We start from the raw sequence: 12,293 nt of genomic DNA, 5'->3' as shown, positions 1-12,293 counted from the left end.
CCTTAAATTGCACCAGTACTTCCTTGATGATTTTTCACCCACATTCCACCCTAGCAGTCAAACCATGTATAGTAAATATCACTTTGATAGACAGATACCAAATTTTCTAGACCATTTGTACAAGGTTCCACAGTATTTAACTCCAAAAAAATTTTAATCCTGTTTTGAAACTAATTAATCAAACATGATAAATGACATAATTGTGATCTTTTATTATTTAGAGACTCACATCAGATCATTTCAAAACATTACTAAATGCAACCATTCTAAACAAACGAGATAACATGTGATTAAAGGAAAATCAAGTAATTTATTGCTTATATCATTACTTAGATTCCAAGCCTAAAATGAGAAGTACACAGCTGAAAATAATGTATCATCTACAAGTTTATGAAGGCTAAAAATGTTTGTTTAAAAAAGGGGGGGCATTTTAAGCATTTAAACCTATTCTGACCACTTCAGAAACTATTCTGAGTGTAAAGCCCCAATCCTATTCGTCCAACATTCATGATTTGCATGGTAAAACTGCAATAGAAATACTAGAGTATTTCTCTTGAAAATAAAAGAGCTAACACCATACAACATTTCTATTCAGGCTTAGATCGAAAAGGATTCAGTTTGTTGTAAGCAGAGTTATGGACAACAGCACACGAAATACAAACATGTTCTATGTGAAGGAAAAACATAATGGTTCCAGTACTTGGGGTTCGTTATATGACTGTGATTTATTGTTTCAAGTAAGTTATAACTTTGGGAGAGTTTATTTGTAAGGTGAGACTCTTAATGTGTATGTAGCAAGATATAAAAACTAAAGAATTTCCAGCAATTCAACCAAAATTAGTTGAGGTATATTAGAATATTAAATATTTTCCAGAATAAACACTTTAAGAAAGAGTTTAAGATATGAAGTACTTTATGTGTGTGTGTATATCCCATAAAAACTAAAGAAATAATAGGTGCTAAACTCTCACAGACTAATACAATCTTTATTTTTAGTCAAAATCCCACTCCCCCACTTTTAATATGTTTGATTTCCAAAAGCATAAAGTTATAATTAATTTTTCTTGAAAAAGAAATAGCACCTTCTTCATTCAAAATATGTGATTGGACACTGAATTTTAAAACATAAGTTACAGTAATGTGAATTTCATTACATCTGAATCATTTACTTGAATATAGAAAAACAATTTTATACTCAAATCTTGATGTTAAATTTTGGATATGTCAAAAATAAAAAGCAAACTAAATTTACCTTTAGAGAATCAACTAAATCATCAACTAAGAAGAGGCGTCTGAGTTCTTTTATGGTGCAGTTCACATGACCGAGAGCAGAATTGCTGTATTTCTGAATCAATTCCTCAGATATAGCAACATCAGATTCCAAATAAGCCCTTGAAAACAAAACACACAATCGTCACTGACTGATTTGTCTTCAAATACAAATCAGCAATTATGTCTGTAAAATAAAAGAATAAAAAAAAATCTTACTATAAAAACCTATTGCATTGTTGCTAGGCTTGGTGGTCATATATACCTAAAATCCCAGATAGAGAGGACCACCAAAAATTTGAGACATGTGCAAGGTCTTAGTTCAATCTCTAGTACCACCAAAAAAGAAAAGAAAAAAAAAAAAGGCCCACTGTTTCCACAGTAAGCACAATACACATACACTTTGAAGCCAGACCAATCTGAGCTTGAATCAAGCTCTGCCGCTCATTTGGCTATCTAACTTTAGTCTTTATTAGATCTTCCCTCTAACCTTTACATTTAAAAATGGAGATTATCAAAATAAGGACTCAATGAATAAAATGCTTAACACAATTGGGCAAAAAGTCATTCAGTAAATGGCATGGGTTTGATTTTTTTTTTAACTGAATATCATGCTGTCAACAAATTTTCCTTTCAAAGATCCTATTTGTTTCCAAATCCTACACTGTCTTGGCCTATTCTTTATGGGCAACTGCCCCCAAACGTTAAGTATCAGATTGTAAAATAACTGCTGAAGTACAGTAGCAATCCCAGTAAAAAATGTTTACTGTCCTTCTAATTGTCCTAATTTATAATATCAATAGGGCTGGAATTATTAAAGAAGACAACTGTAAGAGATGAGGGGAGTCAAGTCCACAGGAATGTAAGAACCTGTTTCATTAGCTTTTGTTTCAAAGAAGCCTTTTTAATCTCGGAAAGTGCAACCCAATCAGAAGTGTGAAATGTTTCCTCCTACCTGTTGGATGTAGCTCCATTTCTAATCCCTCCTTATCTCTTCCCACCATATGGGACACCAGTTGTTTACACTGTAAATAACAGTCCTCTGAGACAACTTCTTGTTCCATAGTCTTGTTTCTGCAGTATGCCCTAAATATGTCTCCTTGTTTTTATTTATAGTGTCACCACTCTGTTTATTACTTATAAACTGAAGTACTCTATCCGTATGCAAACCAGTCTGAGTGGTCGCCAGGCTAATCTTTACTATCAGCCTATGCCAGATGTAGCCTTATTTGAGCAAGATATCCACAGAGTGCTGTCTCAGTGGTAGTTTAGGAGATCTGCTACCACCTGGCTACATAATCTTGCAAAAGGCACTTAACTTCACTGGGTTAGATTCCAATCCAGGAAATTAGAAGAGCAGACCTTTCTAGGTTCCTTCAGGCTCAAACATTCTATGATTCTATGGTTCTAACATTTCAGAGTCAACGTATGTCTTTCCAACCTTTCTTCCCACTACTCTGTATATTGCAACCAATATACTAAATACATTTTAACCTTAATATCTTTAGGTCATCATGTGGCTTTCCCAATCCACAATGCTTTCCTCACCTTTGGTGATAAGCTTATTGAGTCAGAGAGGCTCATCTCATATCCCACCAAACAGGAAGCCTCATCTGATACTTGATTCCCTAAGACCCTAATATAGTTTTTCATTCCTGTATATCCTGGACGAGACTTTCTTCTGTGTTGTCCTGCCTGTATCTACCATAACCATCTCTGAAATATAGACATGCATATATTTGCATATTTTTCCCTGTAGCATATAAACTGTTGAGAACCATTTTAAAAATGACTATTTTTAGTAGTACAATGGTCTGGAACACTGTTAAACCATTTTTATTTATTAGTCAATAAGTTAAAACCCTCAAAAAAGTCACACCAATCTTTAAACCACCAATAATTTATACAGTTTTGAGCAATATAGAAAATTGATTGATAAAACCTTGGCTGGAATGCTGCTTCTTTGTACCACTGATGGTGGTTCTTGCTAAAGACAAGATACCTGACCAGAAGACAGAAGACTGTCCATCAATGCATCTTGTCATTTACATTAATTCAACTGGCATTTGTGTGATAGTAATGTAGTGCTACACTGTGAAACACTATTTTCCAATGACCACAGGGATCTTCACTTGTGTGACTGGGGAACTAGGAAAAGCTGTCCAGCAAGCTTAAACTGGGAGTCATCCTCTATAAAAGCAGTCAAACTAAGAATCAAGTGTTTCTAATAAGAATATAAAGATAAAGAAATGATTAGTCTTTTTCAAAAATCTTTAAAATCAAATAAGGAATAAAAGTTAATTTAGAAGTTTGGCTTGGCAACATTTTTATATTCTTCTATATAACTAATAAAATTCACACATTAATGATTGGTGGTATAATATGGCTCCGCTATTTTGAAGCTAAATTTTCAAGTAACCAAATTTTGTTTCCCCCCTCTGTAAAATGCAATTATACCATTTATTCTACAGAGTTGTCACAAAATTAAATATGTACAGAAAAGACCACACACCATAGTATGAAACCCACTAAATAAATGAGCATGGTTATGTTCCACTAAAACAACATTTATTTATAAAAGCAGGTAGCAGAAGTTATTCAATCAGAGTTGGTCTCTCACCCCCAAATTTATATAACATCATTACTTCATCAATAAAAGAAAGCTAGAGTAAAATATATCACTGGTCTGTGTAATTGGCAAAATAATTTAGTAGGTCTGCTTTCAATGTTTGGAAATCAATTTGTTTACCCACTAATATTAGATAGGAACATATTCATTCATACCCAAATGAATACTTGCCTTGCTAAATTATGTTATTTTTTGTTTGATTTTCCCCAGTACTAGTGATTGAATCCAGGGCCTGTGCATGTTAGACAAGCACGTTATAAACTGAGCTACATTTCCAGTCCTTTTAAATTTTTGAGACACAGTCTCACTAAGTTTCCCAGGCTGATCTAGAACTTGCCATCCTCCTGAGTATTGAGGATTACCAGTTTGTAATATTCCCTACCAGGACTCAGATAGTTTTTATTTTTCAAATTTATTTAAAATATTTTTTTTTCTTTTTTGTATGGGGATTGAACCCAGGGGCACTTAACCACATTCCTGGCCCTTTATTAATTTTGAGAAAGGGTCTAAGTTGCATAGGGTCTCTCTAAGTTGTTGAGACTGGCCTTAAGCTTGTGATCCTCCTGCTTCAGACTTTCAAGTCACTGAGATTACAAGTGTGCGCCACCATGCCCAGCACCAAAGTAGTTTTTAAATGCTCAAAATCTATTTGAAAAAAAAAATTTTGTCCAGGTACAAAACAATGAGAACATTTCAAAGCCATAGTTAATACAATAGAAAATTCTCAGGTCATTTTTGGGTCAAGGTTAGGGAAGAGCTGGATCTTGAATAAAATAAAAAAAAAGTGTGGCACATTGGAAAATTAAGAATGACAACACGAAATGGGCACAAAAACCCAGAAGGGATAAACATAACAAAGATATCTGGAGTGCAATGTCTGATGAAGAGAGAGCCCTGTGCCTAAAAATATGATAAAAGCTGTATTTTCAAAAACTTAACCTAACAACATTTATTAAGAGTTAAAATAATCTGAAGTAACCAGAAGTCAATCTGTTAAAAAGAGGAGTCTAACCAAAGGTAGGCAAACTTACTTTCTTTTAGGGCCAGATAGAATTTTAGGCCTTGAAGTCCCTATGTGTGTCTATTACAACTACCGAAACACACTAAATGAATGAGCATGGTGTTGTTCCAATAAAACTTTATTAAAAGTAGGCTGCAGACTGGATTTGGCCATGGCTATAGTTTTCAGACCCCTACTCTAGACTGAGGGAGCAGCAGAAAACAGATATTATAGTAATCTTCCTTACATGAGATGAAAACAAAGATAACATCAAAAGTGGGAGCTTAAAAGCTAGAGTGACAGTGGTGTTACTGACGCAAGTTAACAAGTTTGAAGAAAAAAGTTAAAGAAATGATGAGTTAATAGTTAAAAGGGGTAGTTGGAGATTGATGGCTAATATGAAGTTTCTTTTTAGGGTGATGAAAATGTTCTGGAATTAGAGGGTGATGATTATACAACTCTAAATACATTAAAAACCACCACTGAGGCCTGGGGATGTAGTTCAATGGCAAAACTTGCCTAGCATTTGCAAGATCATGGGTTCAATCCCTAGTACCTAAATAAATAAAAATAAACACCACTGAATTTTATAGTACCTGAGTTATATCTCAACTTAAAAAGTGGGTGAAAATGTGAAGTATCAATTGAGAACAGAACACTCAAGCCAAGAAGTGTTTCAATAGCAACAATAGATATATAATGCTAGGTGGAATTGTGAAAATAAGGGCAGAAGATTAACAGTTGAGACAAGGAGATGTTGGAAAAAAAAAAAAAAAACAAAAAAAACAAAAAAACTCTCCAAAAAAATAAAAAGAAGTAATGCCTTGGGGAATGAGAAGAAACCAGATAGAGAATGAATGGTAAGAAAAGATATAGCAAAGGTATGAAAAATTAGATAGTGGTATGATATCAGGAAGCATAAAAAAAAAGCAATAAAGAAAATATAATCCTTACCTGTCCTAATTGTGTTAAAGTATACAATTTCCATTAAAGTAGGCACATAACCAAACATCTACTTCTAATAAATAAATTTTCCAACAAGTGTAATTTTTAGCAAATCATGTTTAAACCAAGTCTTTTTTACCATTAAGTTTTTCAATGTGAACTTTAGGAAATCTCAAAAAAGCAGATGCTTTTAATATAACTTTCTAAAATAAGAGTATGCAATTACCTTTAAGCCGTAAAGAACTCACACCTGGAATATACAGGTGGTAGTAGAATAAAGTATTCATATTGATCCTATTTACAAGGTTGCCAATATGTGCCTCATTTTTCCAGACATCTCACCTGAATGGGTGGCCTTCATCTGATTTCTGGATAGCTTGGATCACACCCTTATATATCCTAAAGCTGATAGTCACAGAGAGCAGGGCCAAGGCAATGTAGGCTGTTACACTCACAATGCTGAATACTGTCAGTGAAAGCAGCAGGAATAAGCTGGCACCAAATACCACTCCAGTCTTCTTAATGTCTCTCCAGTAGAGGAGGTCAACAACTAAAATGGAAAAAGAAGTTTGACATGAGAACATTATTTCATCCATTTGAATATGGCACATTTATATTCACTCTACCTACAAAAAATAAAAAGGCGCTGGGTATGGTGGTGCACACTTGTAATACCCGAAACTCAGGAGGCTGAGATAGGAAGATCTCAAGTTCAAGGCCAGTCCCAGCAACTTAGTGAGACCCTGTCTCAAATAAAAAATAAAAAGGGCTGAGAATGTAGCTCAGTAGTTGAGCACCCCTGGGTTTGATCCCCAGTACCACAAAAAAATAAAATGTTTTTCATTCCAATCTATTTCCTGCATGACAAAATCATTTTTAGTATTCAAGATTTCAAATGTATGAGGCCCAGCAGAGTTCTAATCCAAAGTGAAGTTACTTAAAATCATCTTGACATTTTTCTTCATATAATGCATTATATATATTCAAATAGAAAAATATTAATAAATACTAAAATGAGAAATTCCAGTGATACAAAAATGTAGAAAATCACTAATTCAAAAAATGGTGAAAAACTGAATAAAATCAAACCCTTACTTAAATCCATACATCTGAGATTTACAGCTCTTCTTTTATGATCTCTCTATGAGTTAAAATTATAACTCAATCTATCCACAAAGTTTCCTAAAAAGTAAAGAGAGGGAAATAACCTTTAGATACGTGAAAAGCTACTTTCCTCCAAGAAAAACATAACAGCATAAAAACTTAGGGTCAAAGAAAAAAGAAAGATTAAATGTGGGAGCTGGGGTTGTGGCTCAGTGGTAGAGCACTTGCCTGGCATGTGTATGGCATTGGGTTCATTTCTCAGCAGCACATAAAAATAAAGGCATTGTGTCCATCTACAACTAAAAAAACCAAAAGAAAACCCCTAAATGTTACACTGTTATATAACACTTATTAATAGTAAGGAGACAGACAAAGCCTAACTTAGCAAGTCAGCTCTTGGCCCACAGTCATAGGGTAACTATGAGGATCAAATAACTATATGCTTGTGCTCTCTGGATCAGGTTATGCTCGACCCAAGAAGAATTCTGTAGTATGCCAAAGGGCTCTTGAATTCACAGGCTAAATGAAACCATCTCTCTCTGGATTGTAACTGGAAGACAATTTTTTTTCTGATTCATTTATTTTTATGATTACACACAATAATGGGGTTCACTATGACATTCATATATGCACATAACAATTTGATCAATTAACATTTTTACAGTAAATACAGATATACTCAATTTTTAATACCTGTTAATTTTAAGATAAAGGGGGTGGCATTAAAAAAAAATCACATTTTTAAGGACTGTTTTGGCTTTGATCCCCAGGTCTCCCAGGCATATATGACTTCCCTTTACTGTTAAGGGTACTTTTGTGGAGAAAACTATATATGTGAACTATAAAATGTTAGATATAATCACAAAGTCCTTAATTCCTGTGAGTATACATCACAAGTGCTTGTTGTAGGTATTTTAAATGGGGCTGGAGATGTAGCTCAGTGGTAGAATGTACTCCTAGCATGTGTACAGCTCTGGATATTTTAAGTGTTCATCACTCTGTTTTAGCACAGAGCAGCATTTATAGCATTAAAAGAAAAAAAAGTTTCCAGACTTTTGATTTCAAGCCTTCCTCAACTGATTTGTTATCAACCCTGCCTAAAACATCCACATCGGTTTTGATGTATGCAACTAGTTTCTTCTAATATACCAATACAATAACATACCCCAAACCAACCAGAACTTGAAGTAGTCTATGTTGTCAAAATGACATTATGAACAATGTCATATTCAATAAAAAGGTAATAGCAATGCTAATTTTTTCCTGAAATTCAGCAAACACTGAGGTGATACTGTTCAAGAAACTCAACTAAGTAGAATGAGTTAGAAAACCTGACAATGGGAATATAGACTTTTCTTAAAGGCCTATCCAACTCTAGAATGGTATAAGTCTAGGAAAGATGGTAAGACATGTAAAAACAAGTCAATAAAGGCATAATAAAATAAAGAACTACACTGGGATAAGAACTTAGGAATGGAAAAAATTGGAAGAAATTTCAAAAGATTGGAATAAAGAGAAACTGAGCTGGTCTGTAACAATGAGTAGGATCTAGGAAACTTAAAAGGACAAGGCTAATTTCTGCCAACAATGGTTCTGATAATTAATGTCATTTTTTCTGAGCACAAACAGGCTATCTTACCAAGATAGCCCTTGGTAAGAAAACTGTTGCTGGACATGGTGGCACATGCCTATAATTCTAACAGCTTGGGAGTCTAAAGCAGGAGGACCAAAATTTTGAGGCTAGCCTCAGTAACTTAGTGAGATCTGTCTCAAAATAAATAAAAAGAACTGAGGATGGAAGCTTAGTAGTAAAGTGTCTCTGGGTTCAATCCCCAGTACCAAAAGTAAATAAATAAACTAATTTTTTAAAAAAGTTGGGAATATAGCTCAGTGGTAAAGTGCCCCTGGATTCAATCCTCTCAACCCCCACACAAAAGATCATTCTTTCCAGTGAAGGTCTCCCATATCACATAATCGTGATTTGTGTGTAACAGACAAACACAGAACTTAGGCTTGAGAGGTGGATCTCCTGGACTCCCAACCATGGCTTCATAACCTCAGGTAAGTCACTAAAACTCTCTATACCCTCAGCCTCTTCACCCTAAAAAACAATGTGTATAAAAACAGAAATGATGGGCAAGGAATGTGGCTCAGCATTTGTCCGGCATGCATGAAGCCCTGGGTTCAATCCCCAGCACCACCAAAAATACATATATAAATAAATAAAATCTAATGAGATGTCATTTAGTAAGATGATGAATTAATTTTTTTCATTAATAAGATAATTAATAGAAAGCACTTAATGTAGTTCGTAGCATATAATAAATTCTTAATGCCAATTAAGATTGACTGTTGAATGTCAATTTTCTTATCCAGGTTATTTAAGCAATAAACACATTTAAAAATTTCAAATTTATGATTAACTTGTAAGTTAATGATCTTCTGTGTTACACTGTAACCACTAATAAAAAAGAATTTTAAAACTCACATCTAAGCTTTCACTATTATAGGGTATATAAAAGTTGACAGCCGGGCTGGGGAGATAGCTCAGTTGGTAGAGGGATCGCCTCGCAAGCACAAGGCCCTGGGTTCGATCCCCAGCACCCCCAAAAAAATAACAAAAAAAAAAAAAAAAAAAAAGTTGACAGCCTAAATGAATCAGGAGGTAAGGCATACCTCAATCTATTTTACTATGAACAAATGCTACTTTATAAAAACAGTACTCAAAAATATTCATTAATCTTCATAATCATTACTGGTGAGAAGCTAAAATAAATGCAGATGTACTCACTACTCCTGGCCACTGTTTAAAAAGTGATTATGAAATCACTTACTTTAGACTTGAGAGGCATATAAAAATTAATATAAAAATAAAATTAATGTCTAACCAGAGACTATTCAAAGAGGCTTGATGACTAGATAAGAATTAGTCATCTAATCTATGCATTCTATATAAACGAATGCAGACAAAAAAAACACACACCAGGACTCCAGAGACTCACATCCTAGTAGGCTCTGCAATCATATAACTTTGGATGAGATTCCTACCTCTCCTGGATTTCAGTTTTATAATTCATAAAGGACATTGGTCATCTAATTTCTCTTTTCCCTTCGGAAATTAACATGAATCATAGTCAGCACAAAGATATACATCAGTCCTACATTCAAATTCCCCTCAGTGGATCCAGATCAATGAGGTTTTTACCACCAGTATTAATCTGTACCAAATATAATTTAAAAATAATCCCTTTTCCTTTTTACATTATGCCAAACACTGTAACCTATTTGTTTCAATTCTCAAAAACCAAGGAGAGGCAGACTTTCCAACAAGTGAAACCCAGCTTTTACATGACTGGACCCAGATAACATAATTATCTAGGCAGAGCACTTACTAATGGAATAAGAACGCAGATTTTCTACTGAGAAACTCATTCACTATGAATGATATCAAACTGAAGGTTCAGCACACTGAAGTTCCTCAAAATACTACATATTTGTTTGCTTGTAGGCATATAATTACTTGTGGGGTGAATCACAAAAGTCAAGAAGAAAATCTAAGTGATATTAATAAAATGGGTTAATTAATAAGGGACATAAATTTTAATGTGAATATTAACCTTCATTTAGTCTGAGTTCTACTCCAATATATCTGAAGGTACTTTCCCATAGTATAAAAATTTAATCAAGTTGTTAAAAATGTCTTTTAAAATTCATGAGAATTTGACTAAATAATTAGATAAATCTATGCAATAAAATTAAAGAAAATGACAGAGATCTACATTACCATAGAAAGATGTCTAAAAATGATACAGGAAAACAATGTTATAAAAAGACTCATACAGTAAAATCCCACTTCAAAAGTTAAAACATTTTTATCTATGAAGTCTACAAGGATAGCTATTACAGTGCTTTTTACCTCTAGGTAGTGGAATTTTCAGTTTTACGTGTTTCTTTATTCTCTTCTATGCTATCTGAAATTGTTCCAATGGCAAGTATGAATTATAATTATACACAGAAAAAAAAAACTACCCTTTCTATCCCAATAATATAATACACTTTCAAAATCTTACAACACAAGTGCAATTTTCTCAGAAAGCCTTTCTACTGGGAAAAGACCATACTGTCTGCTAGATTAATCAATATATGGGTCCATCTTACAGTTAGAATTTTTAAGAGCATCTATGTTTTCAACATAGTCTGATGTTTTGGGTTGAAATAAGTCAATTTCCCCCAAAACTGATATTAATCAGTTATTAGAGTCTAAAATAAATTTAACTACATGAAAATATAATAAGCCCTGACTTAATACTTCCTTTCCTCCTGTCACATAATTCCTAGGAATAACATGTATTTAAAAAAATGCAGGAACTCTGAAATCATACATCTAGCCTATACATGAAAAGAGGTAGACAAACTATCACAAGGCAGATATCATTACAGAAATGTTGGAATAAGCCCTACAAATGCTATTAGTGGAGCCATCAGGCCCTTAGAGCACTGAAGGCAAAAGAAGGAAGACAATGAGGCACTGAGTGTCACACAAAAGAAAAAATGAAAATATTCTAGAGTAGGAAGATCTGAGAGGAAACCTAATACTACTACCAAAGGCACCGTGGAAAGTATAGGAGGATTATAAGTTTGTTTTGTAAAGGAATTTGAGAGCTTGTTACTGAAGTTGCAAGAATGAAAAAATATTAAGTTTTTAGCCAGCTGGGTTGTCTTGACACTTGCCAACAATATTGCTATTTACAGTCATACTACCAAAAGAGCTATACAGATTTAATGCAATACCTATTAAAATTCCAATGACATTCTTCATAGAAATAGAAGAAGCAGTCATGAAATTCATTTGGAAAAATAAGAGGCCCAGAGTAGCCAAAGCAATCCTCAGTGAGAAAAGTGAAGCAGGGAGCATTCACACTACCAGACCTAAAATTATAATACAGAGCTATAGTAACAAAAATGGCATAATACTGGCACAAAAACATACAGGAAAACCAATGGCACAGAATAGAAGACACAGAGACAAACCCACACAAATACAGTTATCTCATACTAGACAAAGGTGCCATAAACATAATTGGAAAAAAGCCTCTTCAACAAATGGTGTTGAGAAAACTGGAAATCCATATGTAACAAATGAAATTAGACCCCTGTATCTCTCAACCTGCACAAAACTCAAAGTGGATCAGGATCTAGGCGTTAGATCAGAGACCCTACACCTACTACAAGAAAAAGCAGGCCAAATTTCCATCAGGTCAGCTTAGGAACTGAATTCCTCAAAAAGACTTCTGAAGCTCAAGAAGTAAAATCAAGAATAAATAAATAGGGGGCTGGGAATGTAGC

The 12,293-nt window shown here is 34.0% G+C and overlaps 1 protein-coding gene across 1 annotated transcript in view; it reads right to left on the bottom strand.

Annotated features, from left to right (window-relative positions):
* Positions 1-12,293, bottom strand: part of Rtn4 (reticulon 4) — a 63,634-nt gene that overhangs the window by 8,708 nt on the left and 42,633 nt on the right. Inside the window, 2 exon segments of the mRNA XM_047521936.1 lie at positions 1,253-1,391; positions 6,186-6,393. Coding sequence (XP_047377892.1) covers positions 1,253-1,391; positions 6,186-6,393 — 347 coding nt within the window.

Source organism: Sciurus carolinensis, chromosome 13, assembly GCF_902686445.1.
Source record: "Sciurus carolinensis chromosome 13, mSciCar1.2, whole genome shotgun sequence".
Taxonomy (NCBI): Eukaryota; Metazoa; Chordata; class Mammalia; order Rodentia; family Sciuridae; genus Sciurus; species Sciurus carolinensis.
This window is presented reverse-complemented; position numbering and strand designations above follow the sequence as displayed.